At 38.5% G+C, this 27892-nt stretch overlaps 1 protein-coding gene across 1 annotated transcript in view; it reads left to right on the top strand.

Annotated features, from left to right (window-relative positions):
* LOC150089872 (guanine nucleotide-binding protein G(s) subunit alpha-like) overlaps positions 1-27892 on the top strand; it is a 114272-nt gene that overhangs the window by 5035 nt on the left and 81345 nt on the right. The window contains exons 2-3 of the mRNA XM_090390117.1: positions 7720-7792; positions 12435-12489. Of these exons, the coding sequence (XP_090246243.1) occupies positions 7720-7792; positions 12435-12489 (128 nt within the window). The remainder of the gene's footprint in view (positions 1-7719; positions 7793-12434; positions 12490-27892) is intronic.

Genomic DNA, 27892 nt, shown 5'->3' with positions numbered 1-27892 from the left:
AGCCGTTTTATTTCATTTTATTATAAAACTGGTTTTTATAATGTGTTCTGCAATTTTATGTTCTGTAAGTAAGCAGCCATCTTAAAACGAAGAGAAATATAATGCTTTATTCGTGTCTTATGCAATACATCTTTAGCTGAATCTAAATACTCTAAATTGAACATTACTTAAAAGCAAAATCAGGGAATTATTTTTAACTTTGACTACTGTATATTTATCCGTTCCAATATCAGCAAATTTTGCTGCCCGAAAGATTATTTTATCACGATATCCTACCAACCGTCACAGACACAAGTATGTACGCGTAAGTCATGTTGCAGTTATATTATTTGTGTTGACTCAATGTTCTGATAAAGCCAACAATACAGCCCTTCACGATTATAGGCGGCAGGGATTCTAAGCATGCTCCCCAGGAGGTTTTGTTGATATCCTCTTTAGTTCAGATATGGTACAATATTGGAGATAAGTCAAAAGGTGTAACTTGACGGCAGAAGACTGCTAAAAACGTATTCAGGATAGTCTGTAGATAGAAATGTTTAAGGAGAAAAGGAGGTTGCTGTTGTAGGGTTTTAGGAGCATTAGCGACTTAGGCCATATTACTCCGTATATGATGTCTGTAAATTGCGTGTGTTCTGTGGTAGATTTTCTGTTTATTGGACGAAAAACCCAAGTTTCCGGGGAGGGGAACAATGCTACTCTCTCTTGAAACCGACCAACACAGCGTTATTGTGAAAAAGGACCATAAAAATTCCTCACGCCATCAATGGACTTGAACTCAGGTCTTTTCCAACCAGTGAAGGGAGGACGAGAGAAAAGAAAGGTTGGGAATGAATATGGGCAGGATGTAAGAAACTGGGCAATTTTCAAAACGATAGTAATAATATGATTCCTGTTAGTTGTAGAGTTCCGACCAGCAGGAGTAAAGGATGAGCAAATAATTTTTCACCCCTATGATACCAGCCCCACCATGCTACATATAGCGAAACTGTTAAACACATAGCAAGACCATACAAGTTTCTCGAAAGCAGGTCTGACTTTTCACAGATACCAAATAAGTTCATAAGTTGCAAATGGTGGGCCCCAGATATTTCATCACACACATAATAAGAGCAGAGGTGTATTGCTAAAAAAAAATAGTACCGGAACGCTCGTCGATTAGCTACAAATAGTTACCTACGCTTTTTTCATTTGCAAAAATAAATAAGATTAGAATATTTGTTCAGTATTTATTTATAACTATTAAATAAAAATTTTAAAAGTAAAAAACAAAGACAAAAAATTTTAAAAATCAGTAAAGAAAAAAACGAAAACAAAAATTCCAAAATAATATAAAAAATACTGTTCAGAAGATCATAGAAATTCCTATACAGGATCGATTACGTATTCTTGTGTGACTGCCCTTTTTGTTTGTTGGTCAACAGCAGGACGATGATACCGCAACAAAGTTCGGACATAAAAATTTGGATTTCGTAATTCTAATGGTGGACCGTGTAGTTTAATAAACAACAAACATTTAGAAAAAAAAAAGTACCAGAACATTGTTCCGGCCCGAAAAAACCACTCAATAAGAGAGAGAGAGAGAGAGCACCATGCTAGTGCAGTCTTTGTGCCACTTATGGTTGGTTTAGAAAGCTTTTGTAGTTCGATTTGCAAATAGGAATGATTTATTGCCACAATTGATGGCTGAAACTTCAAAGGATTAATAAGCACAACAGACTTAATCTGCCTTGGGCCGAAAGGTGTAGGGTATTTTCATCCCTCAAAACAGATCATATGAGCATAGGATACATTTATCGCGTTTATCGCGGCCCTAGTTGTAGTCTTAGGTGGTCTTAGGTTGTCTGAAAAGAGGTATTTCTGGACGACATTAAATGGCGATACATATAGCAAAAATGAGAGGATTTCTTAATATTTGCACAGGACGGTTAGGCTAGGTTGGATCATACGTGTGTTAAGCGCCAAAGCAACTAAGATTATGAGATGTAAATATATTGTGTCTGTAACTGCGCATATTCTTCGGCCAGTTTATTTGACGAAAGTTTTGCTTGACAAAAACCCTTGTTTCCAGGAGAAAACACTATTTCGCCTGAGATCGAAAAATCCACTCAAGTTTTAAATTCTTCTCGTTATTTATGGGATTCAAAATTAGGCGTTTTATACCGCGTGTGGGAAGACTGTGTTTATAACCACTGTGCACAAGACGGAAATATAATTTTATATTGAAAAAATACTTCAGATTCACTTTATAAACGGATTTAAAGATCAAAATGGAAGCACGTAACGTATCACGGTGTTCGAGGTAGTAGTAGTAGTAGTAGTGGCATGTGATGCAAGAAAGCAAGTGTATGAGCTTATGCAGCATCAGCCAAAAAAAAAAAAAAAAAAAAAAATCGCACCAGTCCCTCCGAATGCCTGTCCAGTTCATCCTTAAATTTATTCAACCTATCAACTTCCACAATGACAGATGGAAGTTTGTTCCAGCAATTAACCACCAGCTGGCTAAAGGCAAATTTCCGCACATCTATTCTCTAGCGAAGACTGCTGTGGCAGTCTTCGCTAGAGAAATAAAATAAATAAAATTAAAAAAATAAATAAATAAACTTCCCGCATAACCTGTCCATTCCCCCCAATAGTCTGTCCAGTTCTTCCTTAAACTTCTTTAAGCTATCCACTTCACAACAACAGATGGAACTGTGTTCCAGCAGTCAACTGGAACAGTTGCCAGCCTTTAGCCAGCAGGTAGTTTTGGGCAACCTCAAAACTACCTGCTTGCTAAAGACAAACTTCTCCCCATCTATTCTGAAACCATCATTCCTCAGTTCGAATTTATGCTCCCTCATGTGTGCAGTCTGAGCAAGAAGAAAAATCCCATCAGTTGAGCTTGCTCAATCCATTCAAGGCCTTAAACACCTCAATTAGATCTTCACGCAGGTTCCCAGTCTCCAGAGACTGCAATTTGCAGAATTGAAAACTTTTTTGGTAAGGATACTTTTTTTTAACTTCACCAACGTCGTTGCTCTTCTGTGCATCCATTCCAGCAGAACTGCATTCTTTCTAAAATGAGGCCTGCAGACCTGTATGCAGTACTATTGCCTTACAGAGGGATAATCACCTCCTTATCCTTGCTAGCAAAGTCCTGTATATCATACAGGACTTTCAAAGAACTTCATATACAGCAAAATTAACTTTAACCTCCAGGTCTTTTTCATTTTCCACTACCCTGAATATATAATACCGCACAGTTGGTAAGTTAATCTGGAATTACTGCTACCCATATGTAGTACCTTGCATTTGCCAATGTTAAACTTCAGCTGCCATTTCTCAGCCCAACTGTCTAATTTATCTTGATCTCACTGCTATAGCGTATCCTGGTTACTGTTATTAACCATCCTACCAACCTTCATATCATCTACAAACTGAGACATTCGGCCTGATATACCTTCATCAGTATCATTAATAAATATTACAAACAAGAACGGGCCCAGCACTGGACACTGCACTATTCCATTGCTCTTCATGGACTCCATTAGTCCATGAAGAGCGATGTCCATTAATAACCAATCTCGGTCTGTTCCCACTCAACCATCCTCTTATTCATATGAGTAACTTGCCTTTAATGCCACACTACTCCAATTTGTGCAGCAGCCTTTTATGTGCGACAGTATCAAAGGCTTTCTCAAAATCCAAGTATATGATATCTAAATTATTTTTTATATTTAGTTCCTTTGTTACTGCATCATACTATCCAATCAGATCTGGTTTTCACCAGGACTCTATGCTACCTACCTCCTCACTGGACATGGCTCCTTCCAGAAAAAACTACATGACTTCAGAATTTCAGACTCACCCCGCTGCCACTGTGGAGAGGATCAGACGTGGGAGCACCTTGCCCACAGCTGTGAAATCTACGAGGACTTCAGGAGGATCCTAATAACAAAACTACGCTTCAACTACCAAAATCAAGAACACCTCACCCTACAGAATGAAGAAACTTACCGAGCTCTGACTCAATTTGCAATGGACTTATTTTCCAGGCAGAAAGCGCTACCACCACTTTAGTATCCGAATCAATAGGTCATAACAACCATGACTGCCAATTGTTGCTACGCATCATTGAGCCATGGATGCTAACGCCTTGGACCAACTTGCACAAGACTTGACCAGCAGTGCAATAAAAGACAGGGTCCGCACATACCTTGACAAATTCCTCATCATTGATTTCTGGACAAACTTCTCTCGACCAGATGTGACACATTTCATCAAGAAGAGGCCTAGCATCGATCCCTGGACTTGACCATCAATCTTGGACTCCCGGTTTTGACCACCCCCACTGTTCGTTCTGATGGACTACTGGACCAGCCTTCAGTCTGGATGCGACACAGACTCACCAAATGGAGCCCCAATGACGGCACCTGAACTAGACCTTACTGAACATGACCCATCCACCATAGCAGCACTCACACTGCTGGATTTCCAGCAAGTTGTCGGCTCCAACTAACTGGCCGTGCTAGCTGTACCTACCCTGAACTTGCGGAGTATATATCTCTCTCATTTTTTATTTTATTTTTTTATTTTTTTATTTATTTTTTTTTTTCGGCTTCTTTCTTCTGTTTCCTGCCATCCGTTCTTTTACTGCCCCCCCCCTATTTTTCTCTTACAGAATGATTTTTTTTTTCACTCCTCTCTCTGGTGAGGCACTGGGCATGCCACACTGTCATCAGGGGCCATCTTCCCTATTGGCCCCTTTCTTCTGTTTCCTACCCTCCAGTCTTCTGCCTTCCTCCCTTACTTTTCTCTTGCACAACGTTTTTTTTTTTTTTTTTTTATTTAGTTTATATATATATATATATGTGTGCGTGTGTGTGTATATACATATATTTATATATACACACACACGCATTCCCCACAGGTCTAAATCTAAAAACATCAAAATTACTGCCCGACCTATTTGGCCCTAGAACAAGTTATCAGCGAACAACCCTACGCTCTGTTAAAATTACAACCGTTGCTCAAGAAACAGCGATCATCTCATTCTCAAATCTGGTCCTAGCCACTGAAATCCCAGGAAAGTAGGTGGCAGGACCCGCCAGAGTACTCTAGCTACAGTGGTACACCCGGTCAGCCTCCCCGTGGCATGGTGTGGTAACGTCGGGTCCCACTAGGGGCTCGGCGGCTAATAGACCGGAGGAACAAAGGGCACAACACAATATACAGCACATGACCCCCACACACTTCAAATCTCTGGCCCCGATACAATGTACACCCGCGGAGATGGGAGAAATCCCAGGAGCCGTTAGACACTAACATACCTTATACCTTATACCTTATCCAATCAGATTCTGCGCGTGTAGCACAGTGGTATCGTCACCGTCCTCCCCACACCGGGTGGAAAAGGTCTGCGTTCGAATCCCGTCAATGACGCGAGGAACTTTAATGGGCTATTTTCACTCTTTGGCTGAGTTAGTCGGTCTCAGGCGTAGATAGCAAGGTTTTTCTCCCCAGAAACTGGGGTTTTTTTCGTCCAGCAAAACAGGCAAATCGACCATAGAACACACGCAATTTACAGACACAAATACGGGTTAATGTTTTGAATTACGGGCAACCCTAAAATAATAATTCGATTTTTTTTATCCAATCAGATTGGTTAGACAAGATCGTCCCTTAACAAATTCATGCTGTGACTGCAGTATAATTGCTTTCCTGTTTAAAATGTCCTGCATAAATTCTTTAACCAGTGACTCCATTATTTTCCCAGGAACAGAAGTCAAGCTAGCAAGTCTATAATTATTTGGCCTCCTTTGATCGCACTTCATGAATTGGGGTTACATTTGCACATCTCCATTCTATAGGGAGCTCTCCTGAATCTAAAGTTGCTCTCATAATTATGGCTAAGGGTTTGCTTACCTCCTATGCTGCTCCCCTAAATATAATCGGACAGAATCTATCTACTCCAGGTACTTTTTTTGTTTTGCTTTAGCAATTTCTTTTCCACTTTCCTCTCTGTTACATGTATATGCAATAAAATAAAATATTTTATATTATATAATTTTAATGAAACTAGATGGGTGGGTTAGCTCCATCTAGATGTTTCATCAAAAATCATTTCCCTCCCTGAACAAAAAAAAAAAAAAAAACTGTCATAGGGCCATCCGAAAACTAACTCGTATGCCTATGTCCTTAAATTGCATATGTTGTCTTGTCGATTTACCTGTTCTTCTGGACAAAAAATCCGAGTGTCCAGTGGGGGAGGGAGCTTTCTCTCTACGGTCGATACCGATTAACTCAGTCACGAAGTGAAAAATGCCCATAACAGTTCCTCGCGTCGTTGACTGAATTCTAACCTGGGCCTTTTCCACCCAGTGTGGGGAGGAGGTTAGCCCCATCAGCTCTCCTCCGAGGATTCGCCTTTGAGAGTCTCTGCTCGCTATCTCTCTCTCTTTTGCAGTAGAGATGGCCCGGGTACGATTCCTATCGCAAACCGAAGATGAGGGGGGGCGAATTAAGGTAAGGTGTAAGGTATATTGTTGTCATGCGGCACCAGGGGTTTCCCCCATCTCCGCGTTGCTTTCTTTGTGAGTGTACAGGGTGTACCAGGACACTGGCGTACCAGTGTCCTGGGAATGCCACCGGTTTAAAAGTGTGTGGGTATTGTACCTGTGTAATGTCGTGTACCGTTGTTCATCTGGTCATTTAGCCGCTGGACCTCAGCTGGAGTCCAGCGTTGCCCCACCTTCGCCCCGTGGAGGCAGACCAGGAGCACAGTAGACTTAAGTTACTCTGGCAGGTCCTGCCGCGTAATTTACTGAGATTTCAGCGGCTAGGACATAAAAAAAAATTAAAAAAAACTTATGTACACATACACATAAGAACATACATATATATGCACATATACACAACAGTGATACATAAAATATATGCATCCATGCAGTCGTAATTACTTTGGACGTTTACATACAGCATGTGTGCATGTATTCATATGGCAGGGTAGGGCAGTGCGTGGGAATTAAACCGGGGAAGCGCCCTCTGGGTAGCGCAGTTGGTAGGATCGCCGTCCTCCCCACACTGGATGTAAAAGACCCGAGTTCGAGTCCTGCCGATGACGTGGGGAATTTTTATGGTTCTTTATTACAGTGTGGCTGAGTCAGGTCTCAGACGAGGGTAGCATGGTTTTTTCTTCTGGAAACTCGAGTTTTTCGCCCAGAAAAGCAAAAATTTTACCGCAGAACACACTCAATTTATAGATAATGTACACAGAGCAATAGGCCTTAGTCTCTGTTGCTCCTAAAACAATAACCGGGGAGACTTTATGGGCTATTTTCACTCCGTGACCGAGTTTCCCTGAACAGTGTAGGCCCTACTTTTCATTACTTTATTATTATTATTATTATTATTAGCCATATGGTGCAAGGAAGCCTGAGGCTTATGCTGCACCAGCCAACCCAGCCCAAACAAAATTCTCAAGCTACCCTGAGAGAGAGAGAGAGAGAGAGAGAGAGAGAGAGAGAGAGAGAGAGAGGTAGAAAGGAATCAACAAGAAAGAGAAGAATGATGATATCCAGCTCAGAACCCTGGGTGTGCCAAGCCCATACTCACCAGATGTGAGCCCTTGGGGTGATCAATGAGAGATGACAGTGCTTAATATTCACCAAACCTTAACTAAACGTTATTTGTTTTGATGATGATGACGACTGACTGATAAATCATATTTTTATCCTTCAGGTTCCGGTGAATCAGGAAAAACAACAATTCTTAAACAGATGAAAATTCTTCACATTCAAGGCTTTTCTGAAAAGTAAGTTAAAATTCCTTTTGTTTACTAATTCTCTCTCTCTCTCATATATTCGGAATTAACCCAGTATTAGAATTAACTCTTCCAAAGCTAAAATTGACTACGCCTGGTTATGTTATTACCAATGCCATAACGTAATTCCACCCACACTCAGTTGTTAATATTTAAAAACGCAATCTACTAAAGCGCACAACGCACTCTCATTATATTTGAATAAATATTTAGTATATGATTAATTTCGTTTTAGATAATTTCATATTAGCATAACATTAACTCTTAATTTACTCCGTACCTATCGTGAAACATGGTTCTCTTTTTTTCAGAAATCGATATTCATAACATCAATGACAGTAAAAATAGAACAATCTTTTTTCACGTGATACCTCCCCATTCTGCTAATTTAAATTGCAAAAAATATAATAAAAAGTATCATGCGACACAAAAAAAAATTGTAAAACTCAAGGAAACTGCTTGATATTAATTGCGTTTATCTCGTCGGAGAAAAGAATGGGAGAAGCCTCATTAAATTTTTGAAGTCAGATAATTTGGTTACCTGACTAATTCATTGCTATTTGCGTTTCTATTATGTATTGTACTCATTATTACTACCAGTAACGAGAAATATTCTTCAAAATGGTGATTCCGGGCGTTTAGGAACGTTGTTACGTAAGTTGACCTTTAAAAACGTTGTAAGTTGACCTTTAATAATTAAGGCTTGCAATTCTTTCTAAAATTTAAGATCATCATTATATATTTGCCGATTATAAGTTCTGCCACATTTATAATCATGGAATGCAAACGTCACAACCAATGAGAGCTAATGTATAATGTTTGCGCGTGTTGAATAGACCATTTTACATAAAGGTAACTGAGGCAATGAGAAGATAGCGTATTATGTTCGTATGTTATGTAAATTATAAAAACACGAGTTTTCGGATATAATAATCATTTAACATTCGGTCGACCGTAACTCAGCTACATCGAAAAGCATATAAGAATTTCTTTTGTTTTTACGCCATTCCATCATGCCATTTTTTGGCATGATGGAAGAGGATATAGATCATAAGCACTGTGCTACCGTGAGAGAGAGAGAGAGAGAGAGAGAAACGAGTTAGTGACAAAAAATCTATTTAATCTTGCTTTTTATGGCGTTCCGGTTATTAATGTTTTCCAGTTTGAACATTGTTTTTAAATAATAAAACTTTGTGAATGAGGATAAAAGAGTTTAAAAAGCTCGACGCCTAGGAACAGTACGGTATATATTATACATAAATAAGAGAACAAAGCTTGCAAGCCAGTCCGCATTCATAAAAAAAAAGTTTCTTTTTTCCTTTCATAATAAATACCATCGAAATACTTGTTTGACAATGGTATATTTTAATGGGAAATGCTGTTTGTCTGAAGTCGTATTGATATTTATTAGTAAAAGCGGTCCCTGCCAACCAATGGCAACCCCGCTGTCAGTTACACATAATTTAGCAGTACTCTTATATACTCCCTCTTCTGTTTGCCCAAGCACAGGGAGGGAAAAAACCTGACATGACCAAAAAAGATTGATATGAACAAACTGAAAATAATCAAATTACATAAAAAATAAATATACATATAATTAAATTTCAGACAAAGTCCAAACTTCATTGGAAAGAGCTGCATTTGTTCACAGTCTGTTGGAAAGCCAGCTGCGCCGAGAATAGAAATGCCAGCACAAGGAGCTGCCAAGAACAGAAATGCCAGCACAAGGAACTGGAGTTGCAGTGGGTATAGCAGACTCAAGCCTCCACGATTTCACAGAACTTTAGGTAATTCGGCACTACACCATACAGCATTACAAATCCAAAGCTTCCAGATGCAGAAGAATCTTCCGCCTAAGAAATATTGCAGTTGCAAAGACTTGGAAAGCCAAGAAGTTCTCCTGTTTATCAACTAGAATTGTCTCGCAGCCTTCTGCCATAAGATTGAGATTACTAACCCGAGATACCAATTCAATTCGTAGATCGCTGTACTCCTCACAGTTGTATATAATATGTTCCCATGATTCTCTTTTGCCACAGTGGCAATGAGATCTTTCAGTAATTCCTAAATCATGCAACTTTGCATTAATCGAACCATGACCAGTCAATAAGAACATAGCTTGTAAGTCTGGGGCAAACCATTGGAGTTTTATCGAGGCTGCATTTCTTAAATCTGGGAAAAAATTTTGTGTAATCTGCCCTTTATCACAAACACTCCAACGCTCTTGCCAGACTTTGCACATCCTAAGGAGCATTACTCTTTGAATGGAACTGAGCTTTCTAATAAATACTTGACCACTTACACGCTCAAACCAAATTGGTGCACCATACGTTACCATGGGGATAAATATACACATTCATATAGCAAGTTCAGCACCTTACCTTTTATTCCCCAGCAAACTCTAGTGATTCGAGTAATCATCCCAATAAATTTCCTCGCCTTTTCTGATAGATAAATAACGTGAGTTGAAAGTCAAAGATCCGTCAAACATAATATGTTTAAACATAATGCCTAGATATTTTAATTGCCTTGCCCATTTTAGGCTCGACCCATTCATTCTTACAACTGGGGGTCTTCTACTGGAAAAATTATCCTTGAAGACCATTGTCCTTGTTTTGTTTCCTGGTACAGTCAGTTTATGTAACTACACCAGTTATTAAGTTCAAGAAAAACCTGCTGTGACCTGGTTTCTAGTTGTATCCGTGAATTTTCTTCAATAGGCAATACAAGATCATCGACATATGCCACCATATGCCGATGTCGTATTCAAAGTTATTATGAAAAATTATATTTGCATTTTCTGAAGAAAAAAAAGAAGAAATAAAGTACATATTTTAGTTTTACCCGCCACCCAGTATAACAATAGGATATACACTATTCTAGCAAAAGTTATGGGACACTTGTTATGAACAAGACGGTGTCCAAATAAATTAATAGCGTGTTTGCTGTATTGGCTGATTGAATGCGTCGTGAAAAGCATACTAAAAATTTCTAGTAAAAAGCTGATGGTACTTGTTACCCTCCTCCTTTAAATCATTCATAAGCTCCATTAACAAAGAGAGTTTTACTGTTATTTTATTTCTTAAAACAAAAAAGCTTGATAATTTGTGAATGCTCTTTCTATTAGAGAGTTTTAGAACTGATCATAAACCGTTCATTACGACTTGAATCTTCCAACGTTACTTACCATCCCTCCCCGTTATATCTTTGTTATAGTATTTAATGTGCATGAAATTTGTTCTAGGTCCAACTATTCTTTAGATTAAGGCATATGGAGGAGCAGGCGAGCAAGGTAATGGTACCGAGACAGGAAGTATTTGATTGCATCACCAATTAAACTATACCGCACGGCCCTATATTTAGTAACGAGTTGGTTTTATTTAACAGGATGAGAAATTTATCTATAGTAATGCGCTTAACTTTGACGCTAAAGGAGGGTCGTAATAAATTCTTGTGTGAACCAAATAGACAACTAGCTTAGCTTTAATAGATTAATGTATATTGTAAATGTATTCCGTTTTATTTGAAATGATTTAATTACAGGCTGGCCTCGATTAACGCGATTAATTCGTTGCGGGAACGCATCGCGCAAAACGGAAATGCGTTAATCGATTAAAATATTCAATAGGAAAAATTATAATTGGTCCTTGACCTTCGAATGTCTATAAAGAATTTTAAAAATACCTTTTAAATAACTTTAACTGTATACAATGTAAAATATAATGAAAATAATTATGGAATTAAATGTTTATTGCAGAAAACAGCGGTTCCCAAACTGTGCGCCGTGGAATATTTTAAATTTTCGATGGAAGCACAGCGATACTCGACGTCTGTCGGACACCGCGCGAACTACTAGCTTGAGGTAGTCCACAGTTTCCATTTCTTATTAAGTTGTTTGGACCTAACTACTAAACGGAACTGTTAGATATTTCTTTTGGTCTAGGTGCGCCGTGAAAAAAATTACTGAGACACTAAGGGCGCCTTGAACGGAGAAAGTTTGGGAACCTCTGACATAAAATACACAATGAAGAAATGACTGTTGTGGAAATATTTGAACAGTGTTGACTTTCTCTTTTCATCAATCAATTTCCGATAGCCGACAATCTTCTCTGGGTCCTGGCGAAATAAATATCGCAGAGAACCTCACACCTTTTCTTTGAGGTTCTCTGCGATACGAAAGATTTCATCTAGTTCTTTTACCGTTATCTCCTTCGCGGTAACATTTTCATCTGGCTGATTTAAAAATTAGAATTTTTAAATTCTAATTTTTAGATTTAAAAATTTAAAAAAAAATTTAAAAAATTAGAATTTTTTCTGATTTAAAAAAATTAGAATTTTTAAATGCAAGTCTGCATTGACTTTATTAGCGGATGGAACACACCGAGGCGGGCAGCAGGCAAGCGTTTGTTTATTGCCCGTCCGACGCGCGATGCAAATCCTTTTCAATTATCGCATTAAAAAAAAAAAAAAAGATCCTGTTAACTGAAATTTGCATCGTGTAAAGTGAAAAGCGGTATAATTTTTTCAAATAGCGGTAACTGAAACACGCGTTAATCGAACTCGCGTTATGCGAGGCCTGGCTGTATTGACAATTTGACTAAGACACAATTTAAAAATGCATTCTTAATTATAGGGAGCGAGAGGAGAAGGTCCTTGATATCAAAAATAATATATTGGAAGCTATTAAGGTGAGCTTAATTTTAAGTAACGTACAGTATTTTCATATTCTGTCAATTTTCATACCAACGTACAGTTCATATACAAGGTAGCAATAATTAAAGTGAATCAATTTGGCCTCCTATAGGTGGCAAACTGTGAAATGAAATTTCACGAAAACAAAAAGGCACAAAATATATATGTATATACAGGGGCAGCTCGTCCATAGGCACTGCAGCACCCCCAGCTATTTAAATAGCGAAACAGTGAACGGAATTATATGAAATTTTGTGAATTACAATGCAACGCAATGAATTAACAGGACCCGCATATAGTATGCGTATCTTCTATTTCCAGTAATCATTTAAATAATAAACGAATAAAAACAGGAAATCGTTTCCAACTTTGAAGTTTAATTAATCGTAGGTCTCACTGTACGCCAGGCGAACCAACATATTGGCAACTTGTCAATATACATTTTTTTATAGGTGAAACGAATCAAAGTCACTGTAAAGTGCGCAGTGCAAATTTCATCGTTGATCATGATTGGTATGTAGCCACAATATCGGTGTCTTTTTGTTATTCGCCCGAATTCCCATTAAGTAACTAAATAATATCAATGTTAAATCAATACTCAACATTGAACAGTGTAATTATGTGATTACAGCTTAATAGCGAATTGAGCTTGAACTTGGTATGTTGAAGTTATATTATGAGGTGATATGTAAGTAAAACATTATCGAATCAAATTTCACGATTTTGTGAAATTTGATTCGATCATGGCCTCAATGCTTCCCTATGAAGTAAATCGTGTAACAGTGAATAAACCTCAGCAACTCAGTTTTTCACAATTGTTCTGAGATATGAACTGAATGGAGACATTTTTGAGCGTTTTTGGGGTTTTTTCACTCCGGAAAACCAAACGGCAGACGGAATATCGAAGTGCATTCTAGATCAGTTAGACATAATCTTCGAAGGAAATACTCAAAAACTGGTTGCTCACACATTTGATGGCGCAAGTGTGAAAGGCAAGAAAGAAGGGGGAGTTCAGGCTAAAATAAAAGAAGTGTACAAAAATTCACATTTTATTCACTGCTATGCACACCAACTGAATCTAATGATGAGAAATGCAGCAAGTAGTACCGGAGATTCAAGAATATTCTTTTCGAACCTCATGTCGATACTAACATTTTTCTCGAGATCACCACAGCGTCTCTCTGTTCTCAGAAAGCATATGAAGTTGCCCGACTTCCCCTACAAGATGGAACTTCGATATACGCACCGTGAACAGCGTTTTTTGTGAAAATTTTAAATCCTTAAAAAAATGCATGGAGGAACTACAAGCGACAGCAAACGCAGATAAGACGATTTCAGAAGCAGCTGGAATTTTGCACATCTTGAGTAATGAAAAATTCGGAGTTCTGGTTAGAACTTTTCCATCAGATAATGAATGCCTCACGTGGAAATTATTTATAATCAAATGCAATCTCGAGAAATTGAGGCACTTAAAATACATGAGTATACAGGAAACTTTAAGAATGCCATTCTGAAAGTCAGGAATTCAATGTACTGTGAAAATCCTTCAAAAAACCACCCATGATTGAAGTGAAGGAAGTGTTGAAATAGGTGAGAGATAATTCTTTTACAAAGCAATTAATTGCGGCTAAATTGTTTAGTAAGGGGAACTTTGTTATTTTTCGTACGAAAATGCCCATGGAAGAGGTACGGGAGACTACTGAGGTATATCCCATGATTGAAAGAGAAAATCTTCTTATGGAATTACAAGTTTTGTATAGCAGACATGATCTACACAATTATTGCAAATTAACTGACTTGCTGAAATTTATCTCAGAAAATAATCTTGGTGAACTTACAAAACTCATAAAGATTCTTTTCACCATTCCGATGACTACTTCAGAGCCCGAACGCTGCCATTCGACATTAAAAAAGAATAAAAACATTTTTAAGGAGCACTATGTATCAGGAAAGGCTAAATGCTCAAGCAATACCTTCAATAGAGAAAAGCTTGGTCAACAGTGCACGAAACTTGAATGAAAAAGTTATTAATCTCTTTTAAACAAATAAAAACCGAAGAATGGATTTTGTTTTTAAATAAAAGTTAGTCTGTTAATGGTAAATGTCTAGTTAATGTTTTGTAGTATTTTAACTTGCTTATTATTATTAATGTGTATGTCTTCATGTCTTATAACCAAGGCAATTTAATGTAACTTTAAGACCAGCACCCCCAAACATCACAGTCATGAGCCGCCAGTGTGTGTGTGTGTGTGTGTGTGTATGTATGTGTATATATATATATATATATATATATATATACAAATTTGTATTTATTTTTTATTTATTTATTTTTTTGCTCCCAAAGTGACACCAACTTCATTTGGTTCTGCATATAATCACACAAACAGATACACCGCACAATTTATTTCATCAATTTAAAGTATAGTATGAGGACACTACAGGTTGTAAAGATACGACTTGCTCGATGTGGGTAGTTATTTGAATTGCAAACATGCTGGAAGCGCAGTACACGTGTTTAACTGTCGCCCCAAGCATGTTACCATATACGTCGGAAACGTGCCTTCCAGGTCAACCAAAGACTAAATGTTGTCTAGATAAATCCTGTCCTACAGATAGCTCTATAACCAGAATTTATAAGGATTAAGGTTAGGAGAACGAAGTGGTCAAGAATGGAAAATGAAGTGGTCATCGTAAAATGATGCTTGTATAAAAATACACAAGATTAATTATCGTTCTAAAGCTACTTTTTATGGACGGCTTTGCTCACTGTTTGTCAACCGCTTCGTTTTTTTTTTTTTTTTTTTTTTATCAACTGTGTTGTATTAACAGTACGGAACGTTTCTACTATTTTACATAAATTCATATCAGTGAATACTGCTTCATCAAATTTTTTGAGGAAGAGACATTATCTTTGTTTCTCTCCGATCTCTAAAATGAATTGTGTATTTTAATACACTATGCTTCAGCTGTTACCAAAAGTGTTTTAACAACAACGAATGAATACATTTTATACAAACATTGTAGAGGGCAGTGCAACATAAACACATGGATGTAAATAAAGCGAAGAGGTAATATAAATAAAAAAAATAAATAATTAGAGGTAATGGAAATAAAGATGTAATTTACAATCGACATACAAAACGAGCTTAGCGAATTTGACTTATAGTAACAGCAATAGCCATATAGTGCAAGGAAGATGGAAGCCACAGGCTTTTGCTGCACTGGCCGAAAAAAAAAAAGAAGTAGTTAAGAAAATACAAATTATTTGTTTCCCTCCTCACATAGATAACTGTACAGTTGATCTCTGAATTTATTCGCCTCAACTACCTGCGAAGGCAATCTGTTCCAGCAATCAACGACTCGCTGGCTAAAAGAAAACTTCCTACAATCTAGTCTAAACCTCTTCCCCTGTAATGTGAATGCTCCCGAGTTCTGGAATTCTCGATAATAGCGAAAATTCCGCCTTTATTCATTCAGATCTGTTGCATCCACATCTGTGTGGTCAGTTGGCACTCTAATCAGGCCTTTTTACGAAAGACCCAAAACCATCCACTTCAACTTCATCTTGTGAGCAAAACCGAAGGATGACACGGCTCCCCCCTCCCCCGCATGACTACTTATTGTGAAACTGCACTAGTGTCTCTCGAACTGTTGGAAACCACTGCACCACATGTCCAGTTCCAATCACTTTCTTGCCCCAGCTACTGCTTTTAAACGTACTGATGTGACACCTCATAATCCTGCTTTTCAATCACTTTCAATTTCCAGTAGGCCTAATCTGTTGAGATGTTCAAAAGCATCAACAAATAGATTAGCAGTTATAAAAATTACCTTTCGACTCACCCTTAGAGTTTTCTACCAAAATGTCCGGAGCCTCCGAAATAAGCTTGAAACCCTCGAACAGCTCTTGTTGCCCAACAGTATGGATATAATGTGTCTGTCAGAACCTGACCAGAAGTCAATAGCCTGTGCTCCGGCCGCTGGATTTTCATCGTTCTTCACATCAAGATCTCAAGATCATCAAGATCTCAATCTAGAGGCGGCGGTGTTGCCATCTTTGTCAAAGATTCCAAACTGAAATTTGTGCACGTCACATCTAGCAACTCCTTATTTTATGAAGCAATACTCGTGACTGTGAAGTTTAATGCCTGTTTAATCGATTTAGCCGCAATCATCATACCCCCAGCTCCAGATATTGCAACAATTGACGTTGCTACCGGCTGGATAATGAGCAAGTTACACCCTTCTGCTACTCACATTCTCTGCGGCGATTTTAACCTTTCACCCCATCTGAGTCTTCTCCTTCAGCGACTAATGAACAATCTCTATCCATTAAAGTATACGATTATCAATGAGGTGCCAACGAGAGGCACTAATCGTCTCGACTTGATTCTGTGTTCTGGCATTTGCAGAGTCGACATTCTACCAGAAACGTCCTTCAAATCAGATCACGACCCAATTGCATTACTTCTTGTTCTGCCTATGCCCAGCTTCAATTGCCATAATACTGTAGAAAAAAAATCATATTTTCTCCGACTTTTCTGGATCCAAAAAAGTGCCTCGAGGCAGCACAGTCTATTCCATGGCATGTGCTTGATGGATGTGACCCAATCCTCGCAGTTGATCTAATCACAAGATGGATAAATACAGTCACCCTCTATGGGTCAGCCAAAACCGTACGCATTTCCCCAAGGACTAGAGCTTGGTGAACCAAAGATGTAGCACGCAGTTTCCACAACAAGCAGTACCTTCACAGGCAATGGAAAATCTCTGGCACAACCCAAGATCGAATCCTATATTCCAGAGCAAGGCTATTTTCAACAGACTCAAGGCATCAGCCATAAAGAGATACACCATGCTACCTTGTCTAAAGGAAAAGCGCCATACCCATCCAGACACAGTCTCATTAATTCAAATCTTGATCTAGATAACTGGATGGACTAAATTTCAAAATTCAAAGCCAATTCCGCTTCTGCAGAAATTCTTCTCCAAAACTCTCAATATGCCCTTACTAATGATCTTTCCATAATTTCCATGACAAGACAGCAACTGATATATGCTATTAACTCCCTGCATCCATCTAATACCGCCGGCCGAGATAAGATACCTCACTTCATAATTAAGTGCCTTAGCCCCTACATCCTAGATGCATTGCTCTCAATCTACAATTCGGTTCTTTCCACACGAGTTTTCCCTGCTCAATGGAATGAATACTCTGTGAGTCCACTGCCTAAGATTAAAGCGGCAACAAGCCTAAAAGATTTCAGACCAATCTCAACTTCTTCCACCCTCCTCAAACTTCGTGAAAAGGTACTCCTTCCAGCATTAAACAAACAGCTGATGCCACAGAAACCGAAACAGTTCCATTTCGCAGTCGAAAATAGATCCACCATAACAAACCTCATGGCTGCACAGACATCAATTCTGCGAATTAGCTATTGTGTACGCTGATACTGAAGCTGCTTTTGACAGTCTAGACGTCACAGCTCTTCTCAGTCTTCTGCAATTCTTTTTCGGGATAAATGGAGACCTACTAGCTTTCTTCACCGCCTTATTGAAGAATAGAAGTGTCCACCTCACAATGAAGAAGACCCACTTTACAAGAAAAACAATACAGGAGTCCCACAAGGTGGCGTCCTGTCTGGCCTTCTCTCAGCCATTCTAATTCCTTTCATGCGTCCCCGTGATGATGCTCTAATATATGCCGACGATATAAAGTTTCTTACCTTAATCCCACAGGCTGCAAACCCAATGGCAATTACGTCTTCAATCACAAAGAACTTGACCGCTCTTTCAACTTACTTGAATATGTTTGGGTTAAACCTTAACCCTTCAAAATCTGCAATAATGATTTACTCATTGAAACATCAACCAACAGTAATTCAACCATCAGTTTTAGGTACTCTCATCTCAGTGGATACCTGCCATAAGGACTTCGGTGTCTATTTTGATCCGAAGCTAAAATTCAATGTTCACACAGAATACCTCCGGAAGCGATTTAACACCCTACGCTGGAGAGAGAGGCAACACTTACAGTACTTCATTCCAACGATGCCGCAACCACTACCAGATACATTCAAACCACTGTTTATCCGGTTATTTTATACGCTGCTGAAATTTGGGCATCTGTGTCGCCCTCACTTCAAAAACCGGTGTTCTCGTGTGAATACTGGACCCTGAAATGGGCCACAAATAAGCATCGCCGACCCCCTCAATTGAGAACAACTGACAAGGCTGAGCAGCTAAATGTACCCAGGCTCCCGAGGTTAATTGACAGCAGGCGTTTAATGACTACATTAAAAATGTACATAGGAGTGATAAACGCCCCAAACATCTGGGATTTCTGTCAGTGGCACAATCCTCTGCCATCCTTGAGGTCAGACCCCACACTAAACCTCAAATACAACCGGTTGAAACTGTGTAATCGTTTCCTACCTGCCCAGGCACTCCCCAAAATTCAGGCACTGCTCCGTCTTGAAGTTAACTGGCAGAAAATGGCTACCGACAACAAATACCGTCGCATTCTCTTCGAGTGGATCACATCTGTTGAACAGGGATAAATTCTTCCAAACTGTGTTACGATGTTCAGTTCTGTTTCTCTTTATATTTTCCTATTTATTATAATTTCATTTTTACATGTTTTAATTTTTTTGTGACTCATAATTTCTCATGTAACTGTTATTTTTACCAATTTAATCACATATATAATGTAAAACTCCTGGCCATGTCGCCGTGATAAGAATTTGTTTCTAGTACATGTACTGTACTTAGCAGCAATAAAGAAGTTTAATTAGTTACTAACACTTCTCAGAGCCTTATAAAAACCTCAATCAGATTTCCTCTGAGGCGCTTGGTTGTCAAGCTCTGCATAATTGGAGTCATTCCCGGTATGATCGCGCTTTGCCGATCGCACCATGCGAGTTGCGCGTCTTGGGACCCTTTCAAAAAGCTAAATGTCTTTTTTCAGATGAAGTCTTTATACTTGAACACAATGTTCCAAATGTGGTCTCACAATTGCTTTATACAAATGCTTTATATAAAAATGGTAGAATCAAAATAACTTGGAGTGGTCTTTGATTCAAAATTAACTTTTTACCTCCCATTTGATATACTTGGCGAAGAAAGTGAGAAATTATGCAGATATGATTGCCAGGATCTGTCGAGCAGACTGGGGACTCAAAAGAAAGACCCTGGCAATCATATACCGTGCAATGTTCCTACCTGTTATCACCTATGGAACCGGTGCGTGGTTCACTCGCTCGGCCATAGTAAGAAATAGGAATAAATTAGAATCGATACAAAGGACAATATGTCTCACTATTATCAGAGCATGTCGCACAGTAAGCACACCTGCGCTACAGTTGCTGGCCGGAACTCTCCCACTTTACCTGGAAGTAGCCAAAAGAGGCTTATATTATAGATTTAAAAAGAGCATACCTACAGAATTTATAGGGACAGCCCTTGATACAACCAACACCTTCAATGCTGAAAGAAAAAGAATAGCCACAAAGCTCCATGAGCTATGGCAAACGAAGTGGGAGCAGGAAACCAGAGGTCTGGTTACCAAAAGGTTTCTGCCATGGGTGGCAATTGTTAGCCCAAAGCCACCTAAGTGGTATTCCCCGGACTTTTTGCAACATTTATATTGACAGGTCACGGCTCCCTAAAGGCGAAACTAACCTCCTTAGGCCTGACTGATGACCCAAACTGCACCTGTGGCGAAAATGAAGACTCGGCACACATTCTATATGAATGTATAATTTATGACATCCCCAGAACAGAGCTAATAGCACAGATTGGCCCCCTTCCCAGGGGAGAAGAACATCTGTTCATCATAGAAAAGCAAAATTATAAAGTCTTTACATCTTTCACACAGAAAGTATTCGAAATGTGCAGAACAATCCAAAGAATGGCAATTCAGCCCCCACAGCAATTAAACAATAATCAATAGTTAAAATTGCCCAAGTTTCCCACCACGCCCAGACGATGACTTAAAAACTGTCAGGGTAGCAGTATTCTGCTATCCTGACAGCAGAATACTTCTATCCTGACAGCAGTATTCTGCGCCCTGACAGAAACCTGACATGACAAAACTCTCTAGGACTATCCTGACATGTTTAGGAACCTGGAGCCTCACACCAAATAAGCAACCATGTAGGGGAAGGGAGATATACAGGCAGCCAGGGAAGAAGATTAGCTGAAAAATATCAATAATCTAATAGCAAGGGGATGCAATGTAGAATGAAAGAAGAATGAATGAATGAGAATGAAAGAAGAATGAATGAATGAGAATGAAAGAAGAATGAATGAATGAGAATGAAAGAAGGATGAATGAATGAGAATGAAAGAAGAATGAATGAATGAGAATGAAAGAAGAATGAATGAATGAGAATGAAAGAAGAATGAATGAATGAGAATGAAAGAAGGATGAATGAATGAGAATGAAAGAAGAATGAATGAATGAGAATGAAAGAAGAATGAATGAATGAGAATGAAAGACAGAATGAATAGGCTGGGCACTGAGTGAACTAGGAATTATGATAAAAGGGAATAAATGGCAGCTTTGGTGATGGAAAGACTGACCTAGCATGAAGGAAAGAGAGAGTGAATGGGAATGAGTGGAAGAGCAAATGTAATTGGCCGAAAGAATACAAAGTTAAAAATAACTTACATTAATTTATATATCCTAACAAACATTTACTAACACAAACACTATCACTGCATTCTCCCCTGGCCTGCAAAAAACTTGCGGCTTGGCCTGCACCACAACTGAAGAATAACAGTAAGTTGAGGTGCCCAGAGAGGGCAGTGCAGAAAGCAAGAGTTGAATAAATGAAATGAAAGCCAGAAGAATGAATGAAAGTGTAGGTGTGTGAGAAAAAGAACACAAACCATAAATGCTACAGTTAAGTACACACTAACCCTAGTTTTAATTAGTATTTAAATTTACACTACATATATGGTGTGTGAGAAAAAGATGAATGAGTGTGAGTGAGAAAAATAAAAGGAAAAAAATATATGTATTAGATTATTGATGATGATTAAAAATATATGTATTAAATTATTGATGATGATTAAAAATATATGTATTAGATTATTGATGTATATATGTATATGAAACTTGGAAGGAAAAAAATATAAAATATAATAAAAAGTATATAAAAAAATAGAATGCAAGTAGAGTGAGAACGCAGATTATGAATGAAGTAAATGTGTGTCTCTCCCACCCCTTCACCTGGTTGGTTCCCCACTGTCACTCACAAAGAATACAACGCGGAAATGGGAGAAACCCCTGGTGCCGTCAGACAACTAACATACTTTACACTTCAAAAAAAAAAAAAAATGCTTCATACATGGGACTATAACCTCCCATATCTCTACAGGATTCGATAAATCATAGATAGAACACCATGGGCTTTCCTAACTATCATATCTGGCCGTATCGTAACTTCCAGATCCCATTCTTCCCCTACTGTTTTTAATTCAATCCCACCAAATATATAATTTATGTTAGAGTTGCTATTCCCCAAGTATAAGACCTTGCATTTTGCTGCATTAAAACATAGATGCCACTTTGCTGACCATTCTTGAAGCCTATTCAAATCTTCAAGAATGGTCAAGCTTTCTGCTTGGTGCTAATCATTAACGACTACTCTACCAATATTTACTTCATCTTCAAATTTTGACATCAAGCCTTCTAACCCATCGTCGATATCGTTTATGAAAATCAGAAACAACAGTGGTCCAAGAATCGATCCTTGAGGGACCCCACATCTGACTTTACACTGATCTGAATAATATTCGTTAATGACAACTCTCTGCCTTTTGCCCTGCAGCACCAATGCATCTTAGAATCGCCTAGAATATTCTATCTTATAGAATAACCTCTCATGAGGGACTAAGTCAAATGCCTTGCTAAAATCCAAATAAACTATGTCAAAATTGTTCTTCCCTACATCCAGCTAAATTTCCATGAATTGAACTTTTAATCATTGCCTCTAAGATTTTCCTATCACTGAAGTCAGACTACCGGTCTGTAGTTACTGACTTCGCTCTTAGAACCGCCTTTATATATTAGTGACACGTTGGCACTTTTACAATCCAAAGGAATCTCTCCCGATTCCAAAGATGTCCTCATATAATTAACTTCAATGGTTCAATACTCTCCCTGGTAGCCTCCCTCAAAATCATTGGGTATATGTCATCAACTCCGGGTACCTTACTTGCCTTTAAGTTGGAAAGTTTCTCTAATAAACAGTCATCTGTAATTTCAAAATCACTAATTTCATATGGCTCAGCCTCACTCTCACAGCCTCTTCTCAGAATGAAGGGTCTTTCCTCGGTAAATACAGATGCAATGAGTAGGATATCGCAAAGCAGAGCTTAAAGGACAGCGGATTTCGGAACTTCCCAAAATTTTGGAGATTTCCATATGGAAAATCATACGCAAGTGAAAGGTAGTTGACTATGCCATATTTGCACATCTACATAGAGACCTGAAAATCTGCGTCCAAAGTAGTCAAGGAATCGCGCAAGAAATCTTGGAATGTACGTGGCGAGTTGCCACTAACGAACCGTTCATCATGTTAATGCACTTTTCATGAAAAGTTAATGCACAAGGAGGAGTATAATGGTATTCGGTATCACGCTCAGAAGAACTAGTTTTTGGAGGATTGGAAAAGAATTTTTTGCAATGGCAGATTTCGATATATGCTGCATTTATCAAATGGTAGAATCTGAGTGTGTTGCTAACCCAGAGAACATTTTATTCGGACTATGCCTTCCGAACTGCGAAGCGCATTGGTGGCTTCATCCTACTTTCCTTGGTGTGGATGGACGGTTTTATGAGTGGTATATTCAGAAGTAATATCTTCAGTAACGCTATTTTCCAACGTTGGTGATCGTCAGGTTTTCAAAAGGAATGCCGCCGTAGTCGAGTGGTTAAGCATGAGGGTACAGAGATACATGCGATTTGAGTTACACCTGGTTAAGATGCATGACTGCTAAATACGGTACTGTTATTGTATACTCTCTGTCTTCTGAACACCTGACCTTATGTGGAGCATAAACATAAAGTTAATTTTTTTTAATTAAAAAAAATGTATAAATAGAAAATTCCTTATGTGGAGTATCAATAGATTTTTTTTTTTTTTTTTTTTATTATCATATTTCTTGTCAAAAAGATCGGCGTGTGACAGGTTGTTCAGAGGACAGTAATGTAGAGGATGAACTGACCCATTAGAGGTTAATAGATCACTGTGGGACTAACTGTAAATATGTGTGCTCGTTGACAATCATTTGTACATTATTATTATTATTATTATTATTATTATTATTATTATTATTATTATATTAGGGTTGCCCGTAATTGATTACATAAACCCGTATTGGTGTCTGTAAATTGCCTGTTTTGCTGGACGAAAAAACCTTGCTATCTACGTTTGAGACCGACTAACTCAGCCACGGAATGAAAAAAGCCCATTAAAGTTCCTCGCGTCATCGATGGGATTCGAACCCGGGCCTTTTCCACACGGTGTGGGGAGGACGGTGACGATCAATCATTTGTATAATCAAAAAGTGGAGAAATATTTCATTACACGTGTCATAAATTGGTGGGAAAATATTTCGTCAAGGCTACACGTTGGATTTCGAGTCAAGGGAGGATCTACACCAGGGTCAGGAACCCACTGCTCCTAAAACTGCGTCTCTTATTTGTAGGTTGAGTAAAAAAATATATATATATCAAATATTTTCTCTCAGTCATGGATAGAATTATGCACAAACATCACAATAAAAGATACGATAGCGATTATCTTTTGTTGTGTTTGCTTGTTAATGAATAATTCTGTATAACATGGCTCCCACAATTTGCATTTTGTGTTCGTTTTTGCCGATTTTGCTCTTGGCTCAAAAAAAGTTCCCAACTCTTGCTCAACATCGTATTGAATTCTGATCTACAAGCATTTATCTTTAATCTTAGTGTTTCAATATTTTTAACAATGGTCTAGAAAGAAGGGCTGTTTTTTTTTTTTTTTTTAACCATTGATTCTTTAGTAGAACTGCCTATGAAACTTCAGTGTGCGAATACATAGCCACACCCATAGTGAGAGCTTCTACAGGCGGTATTGCCAAATACAGCAGAGTGACATTACCGCAGTTGCACCTGTGTTTGTATTCTATTTTACTTATCAAAAAGTTAAACCAAGCGTACTATTTAGTTTTATGCAGTGCTCTAAAGAGGATTTATGATCAAGGCCATCGAAAGTCCATATCGCAGCCGCAACGCTAATAAATCAAAATAAATATGTTTCATTATACAATTTAACTTTTATTTAAATAAAATGCTACGTACCCTTAAAAAGATGTCGCTGTTAAAAAAAAAAAGAAAAGAAAATGAATGAATTTCTCTAAAAAGCATTTTTAAATTAAAGCATTTTTAATCCTCCCCCTTCAAAAATAACCTTTTTTTAGTTTCCAATTCGACTTTCTGAAATGACGAAGGAATTTTTAATTCGATTAAATCAAATTATTTGTTTCTTCCGCTTGCTTTCTTATTCAGATCAGTTGTAATTATTGAAAGTCCGTTTAAATTTTAAAATGTAATGATTGAAAGCTGTTTAAAAGGAAATGATCAAAGTCCGGTTTTAATCAGATTAGGTTATATATATATATATTCCGGTCGCTTTCTTAATAAGATTAATTATAATAATCATATTTTATTGTAAAAGAAAGAGAGTTTCACCATAAGTATGTTCCTATTACAATGTTAATTTATATATATTACAACGTAGATAATGAGATAGAAGTCATCCATAATGAGACAACATTACTTGCTAGCCCATTCAATCTGTTAAAGAAATTTTTGTTGTACTCGTCAGTTATTTGGCCTCACTATGCTCCCACTATCATCTTCCCTCTACAGGAAATCATTTCACACCACACTGACTCAATATCTGCGTTGCTTCCATCTGATTCAGGGAACATTCTTGCCATCTTCAAGCAGTTTTTGATCTCTCTCTCTCTCTCTCTCTCTCTCTCTCTCTCTCTCTCTCTCTCTCTCTGTAGTGGTTATAATCACAATCTTCCCTACACCGGATGGAAAAGGCCCATGTTTGAATCCCGTCAATGATGAGGAAGAACTTTTATGGATTTTTTTTTTTCGCTTCGTGGCTGAGTTAGTCGGACTGAGGCTGGACAACAAGGTTTTTCCCGGGAAACAGCTTTTTAGTTCAGAAAAACAAGCAAATCGACCGGCAAGAATATGCAATTTATATATCGGTACATATTACACACAGACAGAGGAGGAGTTAGTAGGATTTTTTTTTTTTTTTTTTTTTTACCCTGTTTCTCCTGAACTCACAATATTCATAAAATTAAAATTCTTCATCTTGTATCTGTGACCACCACGTCTTACTGAACCCCAACTACTTCAGCATTAAATGATTTGATAAAATTTTCAAATTTCTTTAATTTGTGTTTAAAGTACTCCTAGCATTAATTTAAAGACAAATAAAGTTTTTTTGTTCCTGAGCAGCAGCGACTACGCCATATTGCTCTTATATACTGTCTGTAAATTGCATGTGTACTGTAGTCGATTTGCTGTATGTTGGCCAAAAATCCAAGTTTCCGGGAGAAAAAACCATGCTACCCTCACCTGAGACCGACTAACTGAGCCACGGTGTGAAAAAGACCCATAAAAATTCCTCGCGTTATCGACAGGATTCGAATTCAGAACTTTTCCAACCCGGCGTTAGGAGGACGGAGATTCTACCAACTGCGCTATCCGCGTTTTATATTTTATTACTTTTGACAACCGTGATACTTCCCTTGTAGTTACTTAAAAGTGTATTTTCGTGTGGTCTTAGATTGATAGTGTATTTTACTTTTATTAAAACTTTCCTTTCGGTGTTTAGAGTAGTTAATGGTTGCAACAAGCGCTCTCAGAGAGGGTGCAAGTGTAAATTTGTCCCAAGCCACCGACTTGAGTAAATCTTATACCGACTTCTTTAACTCCCCGAATTAGTATTAGTCATAATTCAGTGCTCACTCAGTGAGCACTGAATTATGACCACCCCTATGAAAACTGAATGCGACCCGTTGACCACGTGAGGTACGAGAGTGCACAGTTAGTCGACCTACGTAGCATAGATAAGATGTCAATGGTTCAGTAGGTAGTAAAATTCCGAGCATGGTGGGTAAAAGAAAGGATTTATCGGACGTTGAAAAAGGACAAAAACGGACAAAACCGATGGCAAAACTGAAAAGGTCAGCGAAAGGTTGATGTTAGAGGTGAGTGCCCGATCCGATGACTCGTTCAGGCGAACAGGCGCAGCACTGTTGAAGAGTTGACTACCCAATACAACATGGGCCAACCCGGAACAATATCTGACATGATCATGCGTCGCACGTATGGGCTATACCAGCAGACGACACCTACGGCATCCTCTCCTAACCAAGGTTCATCGGCGTAAAAAGACTCGCGTGGTGCAAAGAGCATGCAAGTTGGACGTTAGAAGACTGGAAGAAGGTGTGCTGGTCGGACGAGCACGTTGTTTACTCCACACCGTGGATGGTCGTGTACGGATTTGGCGTCAACAACATGAGGCTCTTGGTCCATCATGCATGATATCAAAAGTGCAGGCCGGTGGAAGCGGTTGTATGGTGTGGGGCATGTTTCACTGGCAGAAACTTGGACCCCTGGTGCGTGTGGAACAACGTTTCAGTGGTCTCCGCTATCGTCAACTGCTTGCTGACTGTGTACACCCTGCTATGTTACACTTTTTCCCTAATAGCGATGGTGTTTTCCAAGATGACAATGCGCCGAGCCATCGGGCACTTGTGCAGGAATGGTTTGAGGAACACAGTTCTGACTTCCAGCATATCGATTGACCTCCGAACTTCTTCCGATATCAATCGGCCTCCGAACTTCCTCCGATATTAATCCCATAGAACACTATGGAAAGGCATATCAGACGTCTGGATACACCAATCACCTCCATACCTGTATTGCTGACCGCATTACACACAGCTGGGTTGGCCATACCTCCCGAACGCTTCCGACATCTTGTTGAATCCATGACACGTCGGATAGCTGCTGTACTGAGGGCAAAATGAGGACCTTTCAGTGATCACTCAGTTTATGTGAAGCCGTTTGGTGAAGACATGGGCAACATGATCTGTCAATTTTTTAAATAAGCAATTCAAATGAACAAAAAGCATTTTCATCAACAGTTGTTTCAAGCTTCGCAAAATAGCTTCAGAAACACATGACACATTACGAATAGCCTCTGAAGAAGATGCTTTATTGGAGCATGTGATATAATTTACATTGATTTCCGACCAAGAACCAAATACCTGTAGTTTTCAGCACTTTTACTCCCGGACGACTTTGCTCTCTGT

The sequence above is a fragment of the Mastigoproctus giganteus genome, chromosome 2 (genome assembly GCF_048544385.1).
Source record: "Mastigoproctus giganteus isolate SK-2022 chromosome 2, ASM4854438v1, whole genome shotgun sequence".
NCBI lineage: Eukaryota > Metazoa > Arthropoda > Arachnida > Uropygi > Thelyphonidae > Mastigoproctus > Mastigoproctus giganteus.
The sequence above is the reverse complement of the archived record's forward strand: the minus strand, read 5'-3'. Positions and strand labels throughout refer to the sequence as shown.